Source organism: Oncorhynchus keta, chromosome 34 (assembly GCF_023373465.1).
Source record: "Oncorhynchus keta strain PuntledgeMale-10-30-2019 chromosome 34, Oket_V2, whole genome shotgun sequence".
Lineage (NCBI taxonomy): Eukaryota > Metazoa > Chordata > Actinopteri > Salmoniformes > Salmonidae > Oncorhynchus > Oncorhynchus keta.
In genome coordinates this window covers 80,849,163-80,869,297 of record NC_068454.1, presented here as the reverse complement: position 1 = coordinate 80,869,297, position 20,135 = coordinate 80,849,163, and the positions used below count along the sequence as shown (strand labels likewise).

Sequence of the window (20,135 nt, the reverse complement as noted above, 5' to 3'; positions counted from 1 at the left end):
ACAGTTTGGACTACTCTACGTCTATGAGGATCAGGGCCACCCATGCTGGAAATAAGGTGTATGTCTTTCTCTGGGACTAATGTTGGTCTACCCACCATGATATGATATACTGTAGATGGTATACACTGAGTGTACAAAACATTAGGACAACTTCCTCATATAGAGCTGCACCCCCCCTTTTGCCCTCAGAACAACCTCAATTTGTTGGGGCATGGACTCTACAGGGTGTCGAATTCGCTCCACAGGGTTGCTGGTCCATGCTGACGCCAATGCTTCCCATAGTTGTTTCAAGTTGGCTGGATGTCCTTTGGGTGATGGACCATTCTTGATACACAGGAAACTGTTGAGCATGAAAAACCCAGCAGCGTTGCAGCTCTTGACACACTCAAACCAGTGATCCTGGCACCTATTACCATACTCCATTCAAAGGCACTTAAATCACCTTCTGAATGACACATATACACAATCCATGTCTCAATTCGCCTACACAATCCATGTCTCAATTAGCCTACACAAGCCATGTCTCAATTAGCCTACACAAGCCATGTCTCAATTAGCCTACACTATCCATGTCTCAATTAGCCTACACAATCCATGTCTCAATTAGCCTACACAATCCATGTCTCAATTAGCCTACACAAGCCATGTCTCAATTAGCCTACACAATCCATGTTTCAATTAGCCTACACAAGCCATGTCTCAATTAGCCTACACAGTCCATGTCTCAATTAGCCTACACAAGCCATGTCTCAATTAGCCTACACAATCCATGTCTCAATTAGCCTACACAAGCCATGTCTCAATTAGCCTACACAATCCATGTCTCAATTAGCCTACACAAGCCATGTCTCAATTAGCCTACACAATCCATGTTTCAATTAGCCTACACAAGCCATGTCTCAATTAGCCTACACAATCCATGTCTCAATTAGCCTACACAATCCATGTCTCAATTGTCTCAAGGCTTAAAAATCCTTCTTTAACCTCTCTCTGATTGAAGTGGATTTAACAAGTGACATCAATACAGGATCATATCTTTCAGCTGGTCAGTCCATGTCATGGAAAGAGCAGGTGTTCTTAATGTGTTGTAATCTCAGTGTATATATTATACCCGCTGATACATGAAACCAAAACTATCTTATGTCTGAAATCATTAATAATGGACTACAAATAAGGAGCTAACCAGAAGATTATTGAAGCCCCAGGAACCTAAATGACCTGTGCCACTAACGTACTACAGAGCAGAACTCACTGTAATAATGAATCTTTACGGCCACCTAGTGGAAAGGTGAGATGTTTTAGTGCTGTGGTTCTCAAACTTTTTCGGTTACACTACCACCAACTAACTATATGTTGCTCTTCCCAGAGTACCTTGGTTACACTACCACCAACTACATGTTGCTCTGCCCAGAGTACCTTGGTTACACTACCACCAACTACATGTTGCTCTTCCCAGAGTACCTTGGTTACACTACCACCAACTAACTACATGTTGCTCTTCCCAGAGTACCCCTGAAGTACCGTCGTGTGCATTTAGGCAGTAGGCCTATGGTCTCATGAATCTTGGACAGGTCATTACCCCTAGGGGTCCTGGTACCCCTGGTTGAGAGGCCCTGTTTCAGTGTGTATTGTTAACAAGACTTTACACCGAGTGGACAAAACATTAAGAACACCTTAATATTTAGTTGAACCCACCCCTCCCCCTACTACCATATCCCGTTCAAAAGCACTTAAATCTTTTGTTTTGCCCATTCACACCGAATAGCACACACACACAATCCATGACTCAATTTTCTCAAGGCTTAAGAATCCTTCTTTAACCTGCCCCCCCCCTTCATCGACACGGATTGAATCGGATGTTTTGTACATTCAGTGTACACTGTCAGTGACAGATCCCAGTAAAAATGGCATGTATACCCAAATAAAAATATCGTAGTTGTTGTGTACAACACATTTATAGACGACTACCATCACCTGCTGGGCACAAATACATTTCCTTCACTACAAATGTGATTATACACTCAGAAAAGCATTTTCTAAATAAACTGTCTTTACACAAGTTTGTATTCAAAACTATTTATTTCATTCTGACAAAATTATTTACAAAAACCCAATACTTTTTTATAGACACACAAATGAATATTTACATCATTACTCTACTGGCTCATTTCCCCCAATGAGAACAAAATACTACACACATCCAAACAGTGAAATAACAGGGCTTCTCCAGCCTGGACTGGGGGAACAGGGGGCTAGCGGTAAGGGCCTGGGATAGAGGGTAAGGGGTTTGTTTTAAGAGCAGCATATCATTTGCTTTGGACCAGAAAATAGCTTGTGTTGTTAAAGCGAATAACTTTCCCCTTCTCCTCTTCCTCCTCTTCATCCTCCTCCTTCCTCTCTTCTTCCTGAGGGACAGGTTCCCCGTAGATTGGGTGGTCAAAGTTCACGAGGGCATGTCCTTCCTGGGTAGGCAGGGCTGTGACTGGGGGGGAGGGGCAAGCAGGAGAGGAGGAGACGGGACTTAACCTCCACAGCTTAGACAGGAACCTCTCCCTGTGTCTGAGAGAGCGAGAGAGAGAGGGCGGGTGGAGGGTGGGGAGAAACAGAGTGTAGGAAAGAGAGAAGGAGAAAGGAGGGAGGAAAGGCAGTGTGCGATGAGAAAGGGAACAAGAGAGAGGGGAAGGTACTTAGATAAATGGTGTTGTACTTGTTTTTTCTGTAGATGACAAACTTAACAGCTAGTTAATTAACTGATGGTTAATCATGATAACCATAGATATGTACAGGACAGGGTTTAACATAGATTGTTCAGACTGAATACAGTTATCGTAGTGAGAATGGGAGGATCAGAGTGGAGGTGAAGAACAGAGGGGAGTGGTTTACCTGTAGAGGTAGGTGGACAACAGAGTGATGGACAGCAGCACACAGGAAGCAACCACCCACAGGACATGAGGCCACACCTCCACATCACCCCGAGACTCAGAGACTGGGAGGGAGAGGGAGGGAGAGAGAGAGGGAAAGGGGAAAACAGAGTGGTTGGGAGGCAGAGAGGGGGAGGTAGGGAGGGAGAGAGAGAGGGGTCAGGAGAGTGAGAGAGAGGGAGGGAGGGAGAGAGAAGAGAAAGGAGGGGTAGGGAGGGAGAGAGAATAGAAAGGAGGGGGAGGGAGGGAGAGAGGGGGAAGGAGGGGGAGGGGAGAGAGGGTGAGGGGAGAGAAAGGGAGGGAGGGAGGGGGAGAGCGTGCAGGTGAAAGGTAATGATATTAATAAACTGTTACACTATTATACTGACGTGTGTGTGTATACAGTATTTGTGTGAAACTTAAAGAATGGGGTGAGATGAGTTGGCACAGGTTCTGTGTTTCCTGAAGCACTTCCAGTTGATGAGGTTATGACATTAGCTTCCTGTTATGGCCTTCTGTAAGGTAGGGGGATTTCTGACATTGAAAATATCCCACTTAACTCTCTCTAACACAAACACACTGTAGCTTCAACCAATCGACATACAGTAGCTCTCTGTCCCACTAACCTGATGTCTCTTCTGTCATACCAGAGCCAGAATCTGTGTCGTCTGTGTAGTCCTGCTGGAGAGACAGAATGAGACAATGTGAGAAAGTAAGATGTCAAACAGAGAGATTAAACAACTAGGACCACTGTGTGTGTGTGTGTGTGTGTGTGTGTGTGTGTGTGTGTGTGTGTGTGTGTGTGTGTGTGTGTGTGTGTGTGTGTGTGTGTGTGTGTGTGTGTGTGTGCGTGCGTGCGTGCGTGCGTGCGTGTGTTTGTGTGTGTGTGTGTGTTTCTTACCATAACAGTAGAAAGATCGCTGAATGCGGTTGGAACAGGGGCTGTAATAAAGGACATTCACCATGAACCACACAACTGTTCACACATACACAGCTAACTGGCTAATAGTTCCACTAGTGTAGAGGTGTGTGTCTGGCTGGGTACATGAACAGGATCTGTTGAAGGGTAAGGGAGTTGACAGGTAAGCTGTAAAGCTCTGTAGAAGGTATCTGTTAAGACTAGAGACCAGAGCAGAAAGGAAGGAACAGGGAGGGGTTGTCATGACTACCTTTGTCTATGGGCTGGATGGTTCTCGTTAGCCTGGTCCTGGATGATAGTATGGAAGAGTTGAATTAAGCACGTACAGATCTGGTGTGTGTGTGTGTTACCTGTCCAGGTGTTGGCGTAGACAGCCGTGCTCCATTCACTCCAGTGGCCATCAAACTCTTCCTTAGCTCTGAGTTGGATCAGGTACTGTACTCCTGGCAACGCATCTGTTATAGTGTAGAACCGGGCTGTGGTGGTCCCTTTTATCTACATGCACACACACACACCAACACTTTTGTGTTACTATCCTTATTCACATTTAAATTACTATTTTCCCTAACACCCTAAACCTAACCTTAACCGCAAACCCCCTAACCCTAATTATAACCCTAACCATAGATCTAAACCCTCAGCCTAAAATAGCCCTTTTCCTTGTGGAGATTGTGGTGAAATGTCCCCACTTGAATTGTCCTTGTTTTACTAACCTTGTGAGGACTTCTGGTCACCACAATGATAGTAAAACCAAAAATACACACAGATGACAAAATAGAAAAAGTAATGTCTGTTTGAGCCAGAACAGAGCAGGCTAGATGAACAACATGGGTTATTACACCAACACCCAGAACAGAGCGGGCTAGATGAACAACATGGGTTATTACACCAACACCCAGAACAGAGCAGGCTAGATGAACAACATGGGTCATTACACCAACACCCAGAACAGAGCAGGCTAGATGAACAACATGGGTCATTACACCAACACCCAGAACAGAGCAGGCTAGATGAACAACATGGGTTATTACACCAACACCCAGAACAGAGCAGGCTAGATGAACAACATGGGTCATTACACCAACACCCAGAACAGAGCGGGCTAGATGAACAACATGGGTTATTACACCAACACCCAGAACAGAGCAGGCTAGATGAACAACATGGGTCATTACACCAACACCCAGAACAGAGCAGGCTAGATGAACAACATGGGTCATTACACCAACACCCAGAACAGAGCAGGCTAGATGAACAACATGGGTCATTACACCAACACCCAGAACAGAGCGGGCTAGATGAACAACATGGGTCATTACACCAACACCCAGAACAGAGCAGGCTAGATGAACAACATGGGTCATTACACCAACACCCAGAACAGAGCAGGCTAGATGAACAACATGGGTCATTACACCAACACCCAGAACAGAGCGGGCTAGATGAACAACATGGGTCATTACACCAACACCCAGAACAGAGCAGGCTAGATGAACAACATGGGTCATTACACCAACACCCAGAACAGAGCGGGCTAGATGAACAACATGGGTCATTATACCAACACCCAGAACAGAGCAGGCTAGATGAACAACATGGGTCATTACACCAACAACCAGAACAGAGCAGGCTAGATGAACAACATGGGTCATTACACCAACACCCAGAACAGAGCAGGCTAGATGAACAACATGGGTCATTATACCAACACCCAGAACAGAGCAGGCTAGATGAACAACATTGGTCATTACACCAACACCCAGAACAGAGCAGGCTAGATGAACAACATGGGTCATTACACCAACACCCAGAACAGAGCAGGCTAGATGAACAACATGGGTCATTACACCAACACCCATAACAGAGCAGGCTAGATGAACAACATGGGTCATTACACCAACACCCAGAACAGAGCAGGCTAGATAAACAACATGGGTCATTACACCAACACCCAGAACAGAGCGGGCTAGATGAACAACATGGGTCATTACACCAACACCCAGAACAGAGCGGGCTAGATGAACAACATGGGTCATTACACCAACACCCAGAACAGAGCGGGCTAGATGAACAACATGGGCCATTACACCAACACCCAGAACAGAGCAGGCTAGATGAACAACATGGGTTATTACACCAACACCCAGAACAGAGCAGGCTAGATGAACAACATGGGTCATTATACCAACACCCAGAACAGAGCAGGCTAGATGAACAACATGGGTCATTACACCAACACCCAGAACAGAGCAGGCTAGATGAACAACATGGGTCATTACACCAACACCCAGAACAGAGCAGGCTAGATGAACAACATGGGTCATTATACCAACACCCAGAACAGAGCAGGCTAGATGAACAACATTGGTCATTACACCAACACCCAGAACAGAGCAGGCTAGATGAACAACATGGGTCATTACACCAACACCCAGAACAGAGCAGGCTAGATGAACAACATGGGTCATTACACCAACACCCATAACAGAGCAGGCTAGATGAACAACATGGGTCATTACACCAACACCCAGAACAGAGCAGGCTAGATAAACAACATGGGTCATTACACCAACACCCAGAACAGAGCAGGCTAGATGAACAACATGGGTCATTACACCAACACCCAGAACAGAGCGGGCTAGATGAACAACATGGGCCATTACACCAACACCCAGAACAGAGCAGGCTAGATGAACAACATGGGTCATTACACCAACACCCAGAACAGAGCAGGCTAGATGAACAACGTGGGTCATTACACCAACACCCAGAACAGAGCAGGCTAGATGAACAACGTGGGTCATTACACCAACACATGCATGTGAAGCCACACACCTGTGTTCCGTGTGGCATGGTGTGGTATCTGATCTCATAAAGCAGCTCGTGATAGCGGTCTCTCTCTTTCCAGGAGTGAGGAACAGCCCAGCCCACCCTCAGTCTCCTCTCCTGCCCCTCCACACCCCTCACCACCACTGAGCTGGGGGGGTCTGGATTAACTACACACAGGGAGGGAGGGAGAAAAGGTGAGAGAGGGAGGGAGAGAGTGGGAGAGGAGGAGAATGTTAGCAAGGTGTCTCATTGAGTGGTCTGTTAAGCATGCACACAAACCTATACTCACATCACACACACACACACACACACACACACACACACACACACACACACACACACACACACACACACACACACACACACACACACACACACACACACACACACACACACACACACACGTCACACACACACAAAAAGACACACACGCACATGCCTGCATGCATGCACACACACACAAACAGACACACACGCACATGCCTGTACGCACGCACTCATATCACACATACACACACACAGACACACACACACATGCTTTACGCACACACATATCACACACACACACTCACTAATGTCCAGAGGTGTGAAGTCTAGGAGAGGGCTGGTGGTGTTGCCAGCAGTGTTGGTGACACACAGGTAGGCCAGGTGTGGCTCTCTACTTTCCTTCTCTTGATGACCTATAGCACACCAACACCGAGACAGCAGGGCGGAGTAGGAACAGTTGACACGAGAGAATGACCCCGATAGACTGAGAGAGAAAGAGAGAGTTAGTATTCCACCCACACTGTTCTGTTGGCATCATCTGTATGATAAAGTAAGTCATTTAACACAAATGAATGAGGAAGAGGAGAAAGAAGAGAGTGATGAAGAAGAGGAGGAAGAAGAGGGTGATGAGGAAGTGGAGAAAGAAGAGTGTGATGAGGAAGAGGAGGAAGAAGAGGGTGATGAGGAAGAAGAGGGTGATGAGGAAGTGGAGAAAGAAGAGGGTGAAGAGGAAGTGGAGAAAGAAGAGGGTGATGGGGAAGAGGAGGAAGAAGAGGGTGATGAGGAAGTGGAGAAAGAAGAGTGTGATGAGGAAGTGGAGAAAGAAGAGGGTGATGAGGAAGTAGAGAAAGAAGAGTGTGATGAGGAAGTGGAGAAAGAAGAGTGTGACGAGGAAGTGGAGAAAGAAGAGGGTGATGAGGAAGAGGAGGAAGAAGAGGGTGATGAGGAAGTGGAGAAAGAAGAGGGTGATGAGGTAGTGGAGAAAGAAGAGGGTGATGAGGAAGAGGAGGAAGAAGAGGGTGATGAGGAAGTGGAGAAAGAAGAGGGTGATGAGGAAGTGGAGAAAGAAGAGGGTGATGAGGAAGTGGAGAAAGAAGGGTGATGAGGAAGAGGAGGAAGAAGAGGGTGATGAGGAAGTGGAGAAAGAAAAGGGTGATGAGGAAGAGGAGAAAGAAGAGTGTGATGAGGGCGAGGAAGAAGGGGGTGATGCGGAAGTGGAGAAAGAAGAGTGTGATGCGGAAGTGGAGAAAGAAGAGTGTGATGAGGAAGTGGAGAAAGAAGAGTGTGATGAGGAAGTGGAGAAAGAAGAGGGTGATGAGGAAGAGGAAGAAGAGGGTGATGAGGAAGTGGAGAAAGAAGAGGGTGATGAGGTAGTGGAGAAAGAAGAGGGTGATGAGGAAGAGGAGGAAGAAGAGGGTGATGAGGAAGTGGAGAAAGAAGAGGGTGATGAGGAAGTGGAGAAAGAAGAGGGTGATTAGGAAGTGGAAAAAGAAGGGTGATGAGGAAGAGGAGGAAAAAGAGGGTGATGAGGAAGTGGAGAAAGAAGAGGGTGATGAGGAAGAGGAGAAAGAAGAGTGTGATGAGGGCGAGGAAGAAGGGGGTGATGCGGAAGTGGAGAAAGAAGAGTGTGATGCGGAAGTGGAGAAAGAAGAGTGTGATGAGGAAGTGGAGAAAGAAGAGGGTGATGAGGAAGTGGAGAAAGAAGAGGGTGATGAGGAAGTGGAGAAAAAAGAGTGTGATGCGGAAGTGGAGAAAGAAGAGTGTGATGAGGAAGTGGAGAAAGAAGAGTGTGATGCGGAAGTGGAGAAAGAAGAGGGTGATGAGGAAGTGGAGAAAGAAGAGGGTGATGAGAAAGAAGAGTGTGATGAGGGCGAGGAAGAAGGGGTGATGCGGAAGTGGAGAAAGAAGAGTGTGATGCGGAAGTGGAGAAAGAAGAGGGTGATGAGGAAGTGGAGAAAGAAGAGTGTGATGCGGAAGTGGAGAAAGAAGAGGGTGATGAGGAAGTGGAGAAAGAAGAGGGTGATGAGGAAGAGGAGGAAGAAGGGGGTGATGAGGAAGTGGAGAAAGAAGAGGGTGATGAGGAAGAGGAGGAAGAAGGGGGTGATGAGGAAGTGGAGAAAGAAGAGGGTGATGAGGAAGTGGAGAAAGAAGAGGATGATGAGGAAGAGGAGGAAGAAGGGGGTGATGAGGAAGTGGAGAAAGAAGAGTGTGATGAGGGCGAGGAAGAAGGGGGTGATGCGGAAGTGGAGAAAGAAGAGTGTGATGAGGAAGTGGAGAAAGAAGAGTGTGATGCGGAAGTGGAGAAAGAAGAGGGTGATGAGGAAGAGGAGGAAGAAGGGGGTGATGAGGAAGTGGAGAAAGAAGAGGGTGATGAGGAAGAGGAGGAAGAAGGGGGTGATGAGGAAGTGGAGAAAGAAGAGGGTGATGAGGAAGTGGAGAAAGAAGAGGGTGATGAGGAAGAGGAGGAAGAAGGGGGTGATGAGGAAGTGGAGAAAGAAGAGTGTGATGAGGAAGAGGAGGAAGAAGAGGGTGATGAGGAAGTGTAGAAAGAAGAGGGTGATGAGGAAGAGGAGAAAGTAGAGTGTGATGAGGGCGAGGAAGAAGGGGGTGATGCGGAAGTGGAGAAAGAAGAGTGTGATGCGGAAGTGGAGAAAGAAGAGTGTGATGAGGGCGAGGAAGAAGGGGGTGATGAGGAAGAGGAGAAAGAAGAGTGTGATGAGGGCGAGGAAGAAGGGGGTGATGCGGAAGTGGAGAAAGAAGAGTGTGATGAGGGCGAGGAAGAAGGGGGTGATGAGGAAGAGGAGAAAGAAGAGTGTGATGAGGGCGAGGAAGAAGGGGGTGATGCGGAAGTGGAGAAAGAAGAGTGTGATGCAGAAGTGGAGAAAGAAGAGGGTGATGAGGAAGTGGAGAAAGAAGAGGGTGATGAGGAAGTGGAGAAAGAAGAGTGTGATGCGGAAGTGGAGAAAGAAGAGTGTGATGAGGGCGAGGAAGAAGGGGGTGATGAGGAAGAGGAGAAAGAAGGAAAAGAAGATGTGTGCTCTCACCCTTTCCGTAGGAGGAGGTAGCACTGAGGGACAGGAGTCACCGGTTGACTGGCTGTCCAATCACAGCGGATCTTACTGCTGGGTGACCTCTTATAGCAGGACAGCTTAGGCCTCTCTGGGGGAACTGAAAGACATTCCAGGGGAAAATCCAATGTTTGTCCGTTGTTCTTATGTGACCATGAATGTCTGCTGCTGATTCACACTTCACAGAACACATACAGTATGGTTGTCAGCTTCAATGGCCAGAGGTGATGATGTTAGACAGAGAGATGCCATCAGTATAACTCACCTGCCACGCTCACCCTCAGAGAGGAGACCAGTTTGCCCCCGCGGTGGCAGCTGTAGTTCCCAGAGTCACCCACCGCCAGGTAGGGCAGGGTCAGAGTGGCGCCTCTCCTCCCTAACACCACTACTCCTCCTCTTTCCTCTCCTCCTCTCAGCGGCCTCCCGTTCAGTCTCCACTGAGACCCCCCTCTCAGCCCCCTCACCATCCTCCTCCCCCCCTCCTCTTCCTCATAGTCATGCTCACTGTCCATCGCATCAGTCCACCGATTAGAGGGCAGCTCAGTGTCAGCCCCTCCCACTCCGCTGTCTCTGGTTGGTTGGAGCGATGTCCTCGTAAGAAGAAATAGTTTCTGTGTATCTGTATGTCCTGGTTGATTGACAGTGTAAAGACTCCGCCCTGTATCCCTCTGCTCTCCTCCTCCTTTGTGCTCCTTCTCTGTTTCATCTTCCTCATTCTCTCCATTCCCTTTGTTAACTTCTCTCACAGTAAGAGTGTGGTTTCCTGCACGAGTGTTCCTGATGACGGGTTTCTCCATACTGTCTGTCCCGGTATCTTCTGTCCAGCTTATGACAGGAGTGTCTGTTACGGTAAGGACAATAGTGTCCTTTCCAGTAGAAAATGTGTCTATTCCATTATCACTGCCGTCTTTTATAGCACTGACTGTAGTTCCATTATCACTGTCTGATGTGGTGCTGACAGTGGTTCCGTTAGATGTGGTGTCTGTTGTGGTGCTGACAGTGGTTCCGTTAGATGTGGTGTCTGTTGTGGTGCTGACAGTGGTTCCGTTAGATGTGGTGTCTGTTGTGGTGCTGACAGTGGTTCCGTTAGATGTGGTGTCTGTTGTGGTGCTGACAGTGGTTCCGTTAGATGTGGTGTCTGTTGTGGTGCTGACAGTGGTTCCGTTAGATGTGGTGTCTGTTGTGGTGCCGACAGTGGTTCCGTTAGATGTGGTGTCTGTTGTGGTGCTGACAGTGGTTCCGTTAGATGTGGTGTCTGTTGTGGTGCTGACAGTGGTTCCGTTAGATGTGGTGTCTGTTGTGGTGCTGACAGTGGTTCCGTTAGATGTGGTGTCTGTTGTGGTGCTGACAGTGGTTCCGTTAGATGTGGTGTCTGTTGTGTTGCTGACAGTGGTTCCGTTAGATGTGGTGTCTGTTGTGGTGCTGACAGTGGTTACGTTAGATGTGGTGTCTGTTGTGGTGCTGACAGTGGTGGGGTGTACTCCGGTAATGACACTGGTGTATTTTCCATTTCCAGCGGTGGTGCTGGTGTGTTTGGCCCTGTTAACCATCACCTCCAGCCCGTTCACCTCCACCTGACCACTACAGGCCAAGACCAGAACGCTGCCTGGGGACACAACCAGCACCCTGGGAGGGGGGTCTGGAGGGAGAGAGAAAGACATAATGAGTCAATACTGTAGAGACACACAGACATGGACACACATGCAGGCACAGATGTACCCTTATACACACACACATTGAGGGCTATAGGTTGTGGTTGACTGGGCAGTACAGATAAACTGAGAGAACACATTGCATAACTGATCACCAACCCCTCTCTCACTTCCTCTTTCAACACATCCCTTCTTCCCTCCTCTTTCTCAAAGTCTCTCTCTTCCATCTCCTTTCAGTATTTATCTTCTCTCAGCCTGTCTCTTCTTGAGCAAACTCTCTTTGTCTCTCACCCTGTCTGTCATTCTGTTTCTCTCCTCCCCTATCCTCTCTCCCACCATTAAACCTCTTGTCACAGAGCTACAAAACATTTGTCTAAATGTTTACTGATGAACATTCTTTACTAAAAATAAACAAATAGTATAACACTCTGTCTGTCTGTGGCCCCAACCTCCATAAAACTGCTGTCACTAGACACTGGAGATTCTCTATAAAGGCCGGCAAAAGCCAAACTGGTGACACCAGCTGATAATGTGAAGGAAACCCTGTAGAAACAGAATTATTTAAGGGTTTTGACAAATCTGTGGCTTGTTAGTTTACCCTTGGGTCTGTGTAAACACGATTGGCTCCAGCCTTGACAATGTTGGCCTAATACCAATACTGTTCCCAGGACCCTGGACTTTCAAACTTTTCTCATGTTTAGAAAGTAGTGTATTTTGTATATAATGTACACGTGATATCCAGAGCATTCGGAAAGTATTCAGACCCCTTCACTTCTTCCACATTTTGTTACTTTACACCCTTACTCTAAAATGGATTAAAACATTAAAATCCTCATCAATCTACACACAAAATTTGCTAATTTATAAAAATGCTGTTTTATTTATATTACATTTACATACAGTTGAAGTCGGAAGTTTACATACACCTTAGCCAAATACATTTAAACTCAGTTTTTTAAACGTTTTTTTTAATTACAATTCCTGATATTTAATCCTAGTAAAAACTCCCTGTCTTAGGTCAGTTGGGATCACCACTTTATTTTAAGAATGTGAAATGTCAGAATAATAGTAGAGAGAATGATTTATTTCAGCTTTTATTTCTTTCATCACGTTCCCAGTGGGTCAGAGGTTTACATACACTCAATTAGTATTTGTTGGCATTGCCTTTAAATTGTTTACCTTGGGTCAAACATTTCAGCTAGCCTTCCACTTTCCAAACAACTTTGCAGATGACCACCACCACATGTAAAATCCTCAACGGTCCATGAGAAGGCAACACCGCTCTGTCTACAAAGTTCTATATTTAGGTTACGAAATCAAACGTTTTGGATATAATGCTGATGATACAAACGTATGTGGACACCCCTTCAAATTAGTGGATTTGGCTATTTCAGCCACACCTGTTTCTGACAGGTGTTTAAAATCAAGCACACAGCCATGCAATCTCCATAGACAAACATTGGCAGTAGAATAGCCTTACTAAAGAGCTCAGTGACGTTCAACGTGGCACTGTCATAGGATTCCCCCTTTCCAACAAGTTAGTTCATCAAATGTCTGCCCTGCTAGAGCTTCCCTGGACAACTGCAAGTGCTGCTAGAGCTCCCATGGACAACTGTAAGTGCTGCTAGAGCTTCACTAAACAACTATAAGTGCTGCTAGAGCTTCCCTGGACAACTGTAAGTGCTGCTAGAGCTTCCCTGGACAACTGTAAGTGCTGCTAGAGCTTCCCTGGACAACTGTAAGTGCTGCTAGAGCTTCCTTGGACAACTGTAAGTGCTGCTAGAGCTTCCTTGGACAACTGTAAGTGCTGCTAGAGCTTCCCTGGACAACTGTAAGTGCTGTTATTGTGAAGTGGAAACTCCTTTTCCATCTGTTTATCCACAAATCAAAGCCTTTACTTATGCCAAAATTTTAAGATGGAACATTTAAGAAAAATGCATCCATGCCTTTATTTTCCCCAAAATATAAACTCGTAGCTTTCATTTGATATGCTCCAAATATCTAATTTGATAACTTCATGGGGACTTTTCCATGAAAGTGCCCCTTCTTAAAATGTATTTTATAACATAAGGACATTTCATCACCATAGCGCGTTCCCCCGCTCTTGGCAGAGTGGGTGGACACCCTAAACATAACTGAACATAAAAGAATTAGCCTTTAGGCATGAAACAAGAACTATTAAATATTTGATTGATATAATCCAGTAATAAAATAAACCTACCTCTCCGTGGACAGGTCCCGTCCAGAAAGCAGTGGACTGTCAGCGCAGACAGGAGAACCGCCAGCCTGATCCACGATGGCATCTTTACGCTTCTTTAATACGAGACATCTCTCTGTGTCGGTAAATCCAATCACACCGTATCAGTAGACTAGATTATAAAGCTGCTCCCTTTCAGACATCAATTAACACTAATTTGAAAAGCAGAAAAAAAACGTTATACAAGCTGTCCCTGTTCCCGTCCAAGCTCTCCAGACTACCTCTCCGCTGGCCTGAGTCTGGACTGCCGTTATGAGCAGCTGTTGATTTACATAACTCAAATAGATCAGACCACCTTCTGTGTTTTAATCAAATAACAGAAGCGAAGACATCACCAGATATGTTGCAGAAACGTTTCAAACGACGAAACGGGGAGGGAACTACATGAATTTGTCCTTACACCCCAGGCATCAACTAATGGACCCCCCTCTCTCTCTCACACACACACACACACACACACACACACACACAGTCCCAACGGGCTCTATTCAATCCGTATCGCGGAAGTTCAGCTTTACAGCGTGATTGAAAAGTCAAGGTAATGTTCCCGCTTTAGCGGAGACAGTATTCACCGTACGCTCTGCATGTCGGCTCAATCGGAAATTACAATTACACGTTTATCCCGCAATATGTAACGATTCAGCGATACAGAGAGAATATATCCCCAAATCTCAGTTTCTCCTGGTCAGACATGAACTCTCAGAAATCGGACATTGCGAAAGTACAGATAGTGTCGTGTCCATGTGTCAAACTCCTTTCCAGATAAAACTGTCCATGTTTGAAGGGCGAAAGGCCAGAAGCACTTTTGCGGAGCCAGCGCGCTGGGGAGAGTATGACAAAACAAACACTAGGTTTACGTAGTACACTGCCTTTTCAGGAGATTGAGCAAACATTTTGTTGTAATCTTGACATGTCCTAATGACATGGTCAGTAATAATAACCTACTTCTCCGAAGGCCACGTTCACATTGTTTTGCTCTTTTGGTTATGGAGATAAGGCCCGGGTTGCGGTTAAGAACATTGAGACAAACGTCTGTAAAAAGTGCTAGAAATAGGTTATATTGATTGTTTCCCTCATTATAAACATTATTCCCTGTACAGTCACACTACAAATGAAATCATACTTTGATGTCAACTGTAAATAATTATATTTCAGTTGACACTTCCTCTTTGGATTGACAAAGACTTGAGTAACTTTCAACCTGCTGTATCTATCTATGACACCAGTGCTTGCTGTGGACTGAAATAGGGCGCCCCTACTGTTTATAATTATGTGCCACTGGCAGAACGCCACAATATTTTAAAGCAAAACTCTGTAAGAGGTGTCAAAACTCAAAACAGTAATACATTAGGGGGCAAACCTAAGAGCATTTTTTTTTGTATTTTCACACAAATTAAGCCACATAAAAATACACAAAATCTGCTGAAATACTTTTTGTACATATTTGCACAAATTGAGTGTGATATTGAGTTGCACTGACTTACAGGTGGTTTGAGCCCTCTACAGCAGGGAGAGACAGGTCCAGCAGAGACTGGTTGTGCTGGTTTCACCCTATAATCTTTCTAACCAGAGGCTGTATGCTGTAGAGTACAACAGCTGTCTCACCTAGTTTCACCCTATAATCTTTCTAACCAGAGGCTGTATGCTGTAGAGTACAACAGCTGTCTCACCTAGTTTCACCCTATAATCTTTCTAACCAGAGGCTGTATGCTGTAGAGTACAACAGCTGTCTCACCTAGTTTCACCCTATAATCTTTCTAACCAGAGGCTGTATGCTGTAGAGTACAACAGCTGTCTCACCTAGTTTCACCCTATAATCTTTCTAACCAGAGGCTGTATGCTGTAGAGTACAACAGCTGTCTCACCTAGTTTCACCCTATAATCTTTCTAACCAGAGGCTGTATGCTGTAGAGTACAACAGCTGTCTCACCTAGTTTCACCCTATATCTTTCTAACCAGAAGCTGTATGCTGTAGAGCACAACAGCTCTCACCTAGTTTCACCCTATATCTTTCTAACCAGAAGCTGTATGCTGTAGAGTACAACAGCTGTCTCACCTAGTTTCACCCTATATCTTTCTAACCAGAAGCTGTATGCTGTAGAGTACAACAGCTGTCTCACCTAGTTTCACCCTATATCTTTCTAACCAGAAGCTGTATGCTGTAGAGTACAACAGCTGTCTCACCTAGTTTGTCTCACCTAGTTCACCCTATATCTTTCTAACCAGAAGCTGTATGCTGTAGAGTACAACAGCTGTCTCACCTAGTTTCACCCTATATCTTTCTAACCAGAAGCTGTATGCTGTAGAGTACAACAGCTGTCTCACCTAGTTTCACCCTATATCTTTCTAACCAGAAGCTGTATGCTGTAGAGTACAACAGCTGTCTCACCTAGTTTCACCCTATATCTTTCTAACCAGAAGCTGTATACTGTAGAGTACAACAGTGAAAGCATCATTCCAGTGGCCCTGGAGGACTGGGTTTGTTTCCCCTGCTGTATAGAAGGAATACGTTACATGATGTCATGCCTAGTAGAGGGATGAACTGGGTTGATCATCATTACTGTGGATTTATTAAGGCTTAATAATAATAACCCTGATCCCCCCCTCCCAAGCCTCCGTCTGCCCCAAAGCAACATGGACGTCATAGAGGGCTTATTGTCCATTGTCTCTCACAACGCCTCAGAGTCAGTCCGCCCCAAAGCAACATGGACGCCATAGAGGGCTTATTGTCCATTGTCTCTCACAACGCCTCAGAGTCAGTCCGCCCCAAAGCAACATGGACGCCATAGAGGGCTTATTGTCCATTGTCTCTCACAACGCCTCAGAGTCAGTCCTCCCCAAAGCAACATGGACGCCATAGAGGGCTTATTGTCCATTGTCTCTCACAACGCCTCAGAGTCAGTCCTCCCCAAAGCAACATGGACGCCATAGAGGGCTTATTGTCCATTGTCTCTCACAACGCCTCAGAGTCAGTCCTCCCCAAAGCAACATGGACGCCATAGAGGGCTTATTGTCCATTGTCTCTCACAACGCCTCAGAGTCAGTCCTCCCCAAAGCAACATGGACGCCATAGAGGGCTTATTGTCCATTGTCTCTCACAACGCCTCAGAGTCAGTCCGCCCCAAAGCAACATGGACGCCATAGAGGGCTTATTGTCCATTGTCTCTCACAACGCCTCAGAGTCAGTCCTCCCCAAAGCAACATGGACGCCATAGAGGGCTTATTGTCCATTGTCTCTCACAACGCCTCAGAGTCAGTCCGCCCCAAAGCAACATGGAGGTCCAGGTTGTTGTTAGAAGTCCATCTCCTCTCTCTTAAGCCCAGTACGGGTGGGGCTCAGAGTCAGAGATATAACTGTAGTTCTGTCTGTGGGCCCAGCAGCAGGTCACCAATATGGTGCAGTGGAGGAGGATGAAGAAGAACATGACGAAGAGGAGTCTTGCTGTGTCCTGTAAGGTTAAAATGGCGTTCTCACTGAGAACTATAGTGAACACAGAAACTCTGCCCACGAACTTATGATGATATATACTACAACATTCCAGCAAGGACAGCATCCTGCATTCTTCAGTCATTGGTTGGCTGACTGAACCCCTCAGTGTCCTGCCAAGTTATTGGCTAAAACAACAGACGGACTATGTATGTGAAGATTTCAGTCAGGCAGACAGATAGAGAATGTACAGTAGTATGTACCCATAAGAGTGTAGGATGGTGCAGCCTGTCTGGTTTGACTAAGCCTTTGGGCATGGTGACACAGCAATATGTAATCATGAATACAAAGACCAGGACCACCGATAAGGTTCTAGAGACATTCCTCATACAGACTGTACAGGTTAGAGGGACAGCTCTACACTACTGCATTGTTTTACACGCTGTCATACATTATTAGAGAAGGTAGATAGCATTACTTGGCCTATTAAAGACATGTTTATGATTGGTTAACAGCTGGATACAGACAGGTGTATTATATATGATCAAATGAACCTCTCTTCTGTCATAAAGACTCAATTCACCACCTTTCTGATGATCAAATGAACCTCTCTTCTGTCATAAAGACTCAATTCACCACCTTTCTGACCATCAAATGAACCTCTCTTCTGTCATAAAGAGTCAATTCACCACCTTTCTGACCATCAAATGAACCTCTCTTCTGTCATAAAGACTCAATTCACCACCTTTCTGACCATCAAATGAACCTCTCTTCTGTCATAAAGACTCAATTCACCACCTTTCTGATGATCAAATTAACCTCTCTTCTGTCATAAAGACTCAATTCACCACCTTTCTGACCATCAAATGAACCTCTCTTCTGTCATAAAGACTCAATTCACCACCTTTCTGACCATCAAATGAACCTCTCTTCTGTCATAAAGACTCAATTCAATACTTTGTTTTGAACCAATCTGATATGATGTTATGACATATGATCCATTGTATAAATAGTATAGTCATGTCTGAACCACAGCGGTGCTGTTGGAGTGGGGTTTCTGTCCGGAACCCTGTGGTACCAAGCTCTTCAGCAGATGGTTACATCATTTGCATGAAGAAGTGCTTCTTTCAGCCTGCCTCATTGGTTGAAGAAGACAGAGAAGTGGGTTGTAGGTAGTCTGGGCATGTCTATTACAACCACCACACAATATCTTTAAAATAAAATTGATTTCAAATCAAATGTATTTATATAGCCCTTCTTACATATCAGCTGATATCTCAAAGTGCTGTACAGAAACCCAGCCTAAAACTCCAAACAGCAAGCAATGCAGGTGTATAAGCACAGTGGCTAGGAAAAACTCCCTAGAAAGGCCAAAACCTAGGAAGAAACCTAGAGAGGAACCTATGAGGGGTGGCCAGTCCTCTTCTGGCTGTGCCGGGTGGAGATTATAACAGTAAATGGCCAAGATGTTCAAATGTTCATAAATGACCAGCATGGTCAAATAATAATAATCACAGTAGTCTTTCAGACAGAAACATATATGTACCAACACTATTGCAACGACAGTGTCATATGGGTGCCAGTGGGTGTTGATGGGTGTGCATGCCTTCTGCCTACAATGGCTGCCACTTTGGATCTCTTCCTAAACCAGGGTGAGTGCCATTCCAAACATTCCACCTTCAGTATTCCAAACTTCCAAATGCAGTATTTCTTCACGTATTCCAAGAGAATCCAGTGGGATATGACAGCCTGTCCTTCTTCTTTCTATCATCTGTCCATCTGTCTGTCCGTCTCACACGGTGTGGTTGGTTTCCTTGGGAACAGGGGGAGGTCCCGGGCTGCTGGTTCCGCTGGTGCGAGAGGCGCCGCCCCTCCAACCAAATAGAGCATCCTGCAGGACAGATGGAACACACGGTTACTGTTGTGTGTGTGAGGTTGTGTGTGTGAGAAACAGATAAAAGAACATGACAGTATCTCACCTGTACAGCGCCCAGACTAAGGTTCCAGCCACCAACCGAGTCTCCCCCAGGACACCTCACAGAGGTGGGAGTGAGAGCGTCAGCAGAGGGGACCTGGGCTGGAGCTAACATTGGAGGTGTGTTTGTGGGAGGGCCAGAAGCCACCTGTGGGAGTATGACAGGCAGCGTGTGTGTTCCCTCCTCCAGGGGAGTATCCTGTGACCCCCCCAAGAGAGAGGATGAATTAGACAGGGGGGGAGCCGATCCCGACACATAGCTAGGTGCCGGGCTGCTCTCTCCTGAGGCGTTCTGCGGGGGATGTGTATTTGAGTGTTTCTTTTTGCGCAGGGTGTCTATCCAGCTGGAGCTGTGTCTGGAGGCAAAGTTGGCCAGGGCCAGGGAGGACAGTCTCATGTTCTTCCCAGAGGTGATGAGCTCCCCAAAGCCCTCCTGGTGGGCAAAGGCATATCCTGACCTCCTGAACCCGCCCCTTGCCCCCAGACGACCCTCAGGCATGCCCCCGACCCTGACTCCTCCCATGCATCGACCCACTGGCTTCCTCGTCTTCTGACGCACCAGCTGGGTGTAACGCACCTGGAGGGGGAGAGGGGTCAGGGCGAGGGAGGGTGAGAGCAGAGGAGGTAGAGGGGGAGAGGGGTCAGGGCGAGAGCAGGGGAGGTAGAGGGGGAGGGGGGAAAGGGAGAGGTAGAGAGGACAGACAGGAGGGTTATTTCTTAGTATAAAGGGATATGTAGGGTTTAACACTGATGACCGGTATCCTGGGACTTCCTGACCAAGCTCCTTCCCGTTTCGGGAGAGAAATATTGACCAATATAACGTAGACCAATAACTTAAAAA

General features: G+C 46.3%; 3 protein-coding genes across 34 annotated transcripts in view; 1 reads left to right on the top strand and 2 right to left on the bottom strand.

Moving 5' to 3' along the window:
- Positions 1-2,060: 2,060 nt before the first annotated feature.
- On the bottom strand, positions 2,061-14,315 carry LOC118381551 (uncharacterized). 2 transcript variants are annotated; one of them, XM_052495452.1, is made up of 10 exons: positions 13,857-14,315; positions 10,249-11,622; positions 9,960-10,083; positions 7,221-7,399; positions 6,655-6,815; positions 4,170-4,314; positions 3,802-3,842; positions 3,527-3,581; positions 2,884-2,986; positions 2,061-2,559 (listed from the first exon to the last, which is right to left on the bottom strand). In XM_052495452.1, exons 1-10 carry the CDS (start codon positions 13,936-13,938, stop codon positions 2,307-2,309), a joined length of 2,517 nt encoding a protein of 838 aa, XP_052351412.1. In that variant the 5' UTR covers positions 13,939-14,315; the 3' UTR covers positions 2,061-2,306. The 2 variants fall into 2 exon arrangements, with proteins under 2 accessions (XP_052351412.1, XP_052351413.1); XM_052495453.1 differs by having other exon boundaries at positions 3,527-3,578.
- LOC127915351 (glutamic acid-rich protein-like) lies at positions 7,867-9,629 on the top strand. 2 transcript variants are annotated; one of them, XM_052495461.1, is made up of 3 exons: positions 7,867-7,888; positions 8,085-8,799; positions 8,853-9,601. In XM_052495461.1, the coding sequence occupies exons 2-3, from the start codon at positions 8,308-8,310 to the stop codon at positions 9,459-9,461; spliced, it is 1,101 nt and encodes a 366-aa protein (XP_052351421.1). In that variant the 5' UTR covers positions 7,867-7,888; positions 8,085-8,307; the 3' UTR covers positions 9,462-9,601. The 2 variants fall into 2 exon arrangements, with proteins under 2 accessions (XP_052351421.1, XP_052351420.1); XM_052495460.1 differs by having other exon boundaries at positions 8,085-9,629.
- Positions 14,316-14,929: 614 nt separating the features above from the next.
- LOC118376982 (phospholipid-transporting ATPase ID-like) overlaps positions 14,930-20,135 on the bottom strand; it is a 132,642-nt gene continuing 127,436 nt past the window's right edge. For 2 of the 30 annotated variants that reach the window (XM_052495451.1, XM_052495421.1), the window contains 3 exons: positions 19,299-19,871; positions 16,154-19,210; positions 14,930-16,076 (listed from right to left, as the gene is read on the bottom strand). In XM_052495451.1, coding sequence (XP_052351411.1) covers positions 19,112-19,210; positions 19,299-19,871 — 672 coding nt within the window. In that variant the 3' untranslated portion in view covers positions 14,930-16,076; positions 16,154-19,111. The remainder of the gene's footprint in view (positions 16,077-16,153; positions 19,211-19,298; positions 19,872-20,135) is intronic. The other 28 variants (XM_052495422.1, XM_052495425.1, XM_052495431.1 and 25 more) reach the window with 28 other exon arrangements.

Coding starts and splice junctions, on each gene's coding strand:
- LOC127915351 (XM_052495460.1), top strand. CDS start 8,308: ATGAGGAAGAGGAGGAAGAAGAGGGTGATGAGGAAGTGGAGAAAGAAG.
- LOC118381551 (XM_052495452.1), bottom strand. CDS start 13,938: ATGCCATCGTGGATCAGGCTGGCGGTTCTCCTGTCTGCGCTGACAGTC. Junction 4,315..6,654: donor CCATGCCACACGGAACACAG/GTGTGTGGCTTC, acceptor GTGTGCATGTAG/ATAAAAGGGACCACCACAGC. Junction 2,560..2,883: donor TTGTCCACCTACCTCTACAG/GTAAACCACTCC, acceptor TCGCTCTCTCAG/ACACAGGGAGAGGTTCCTGT.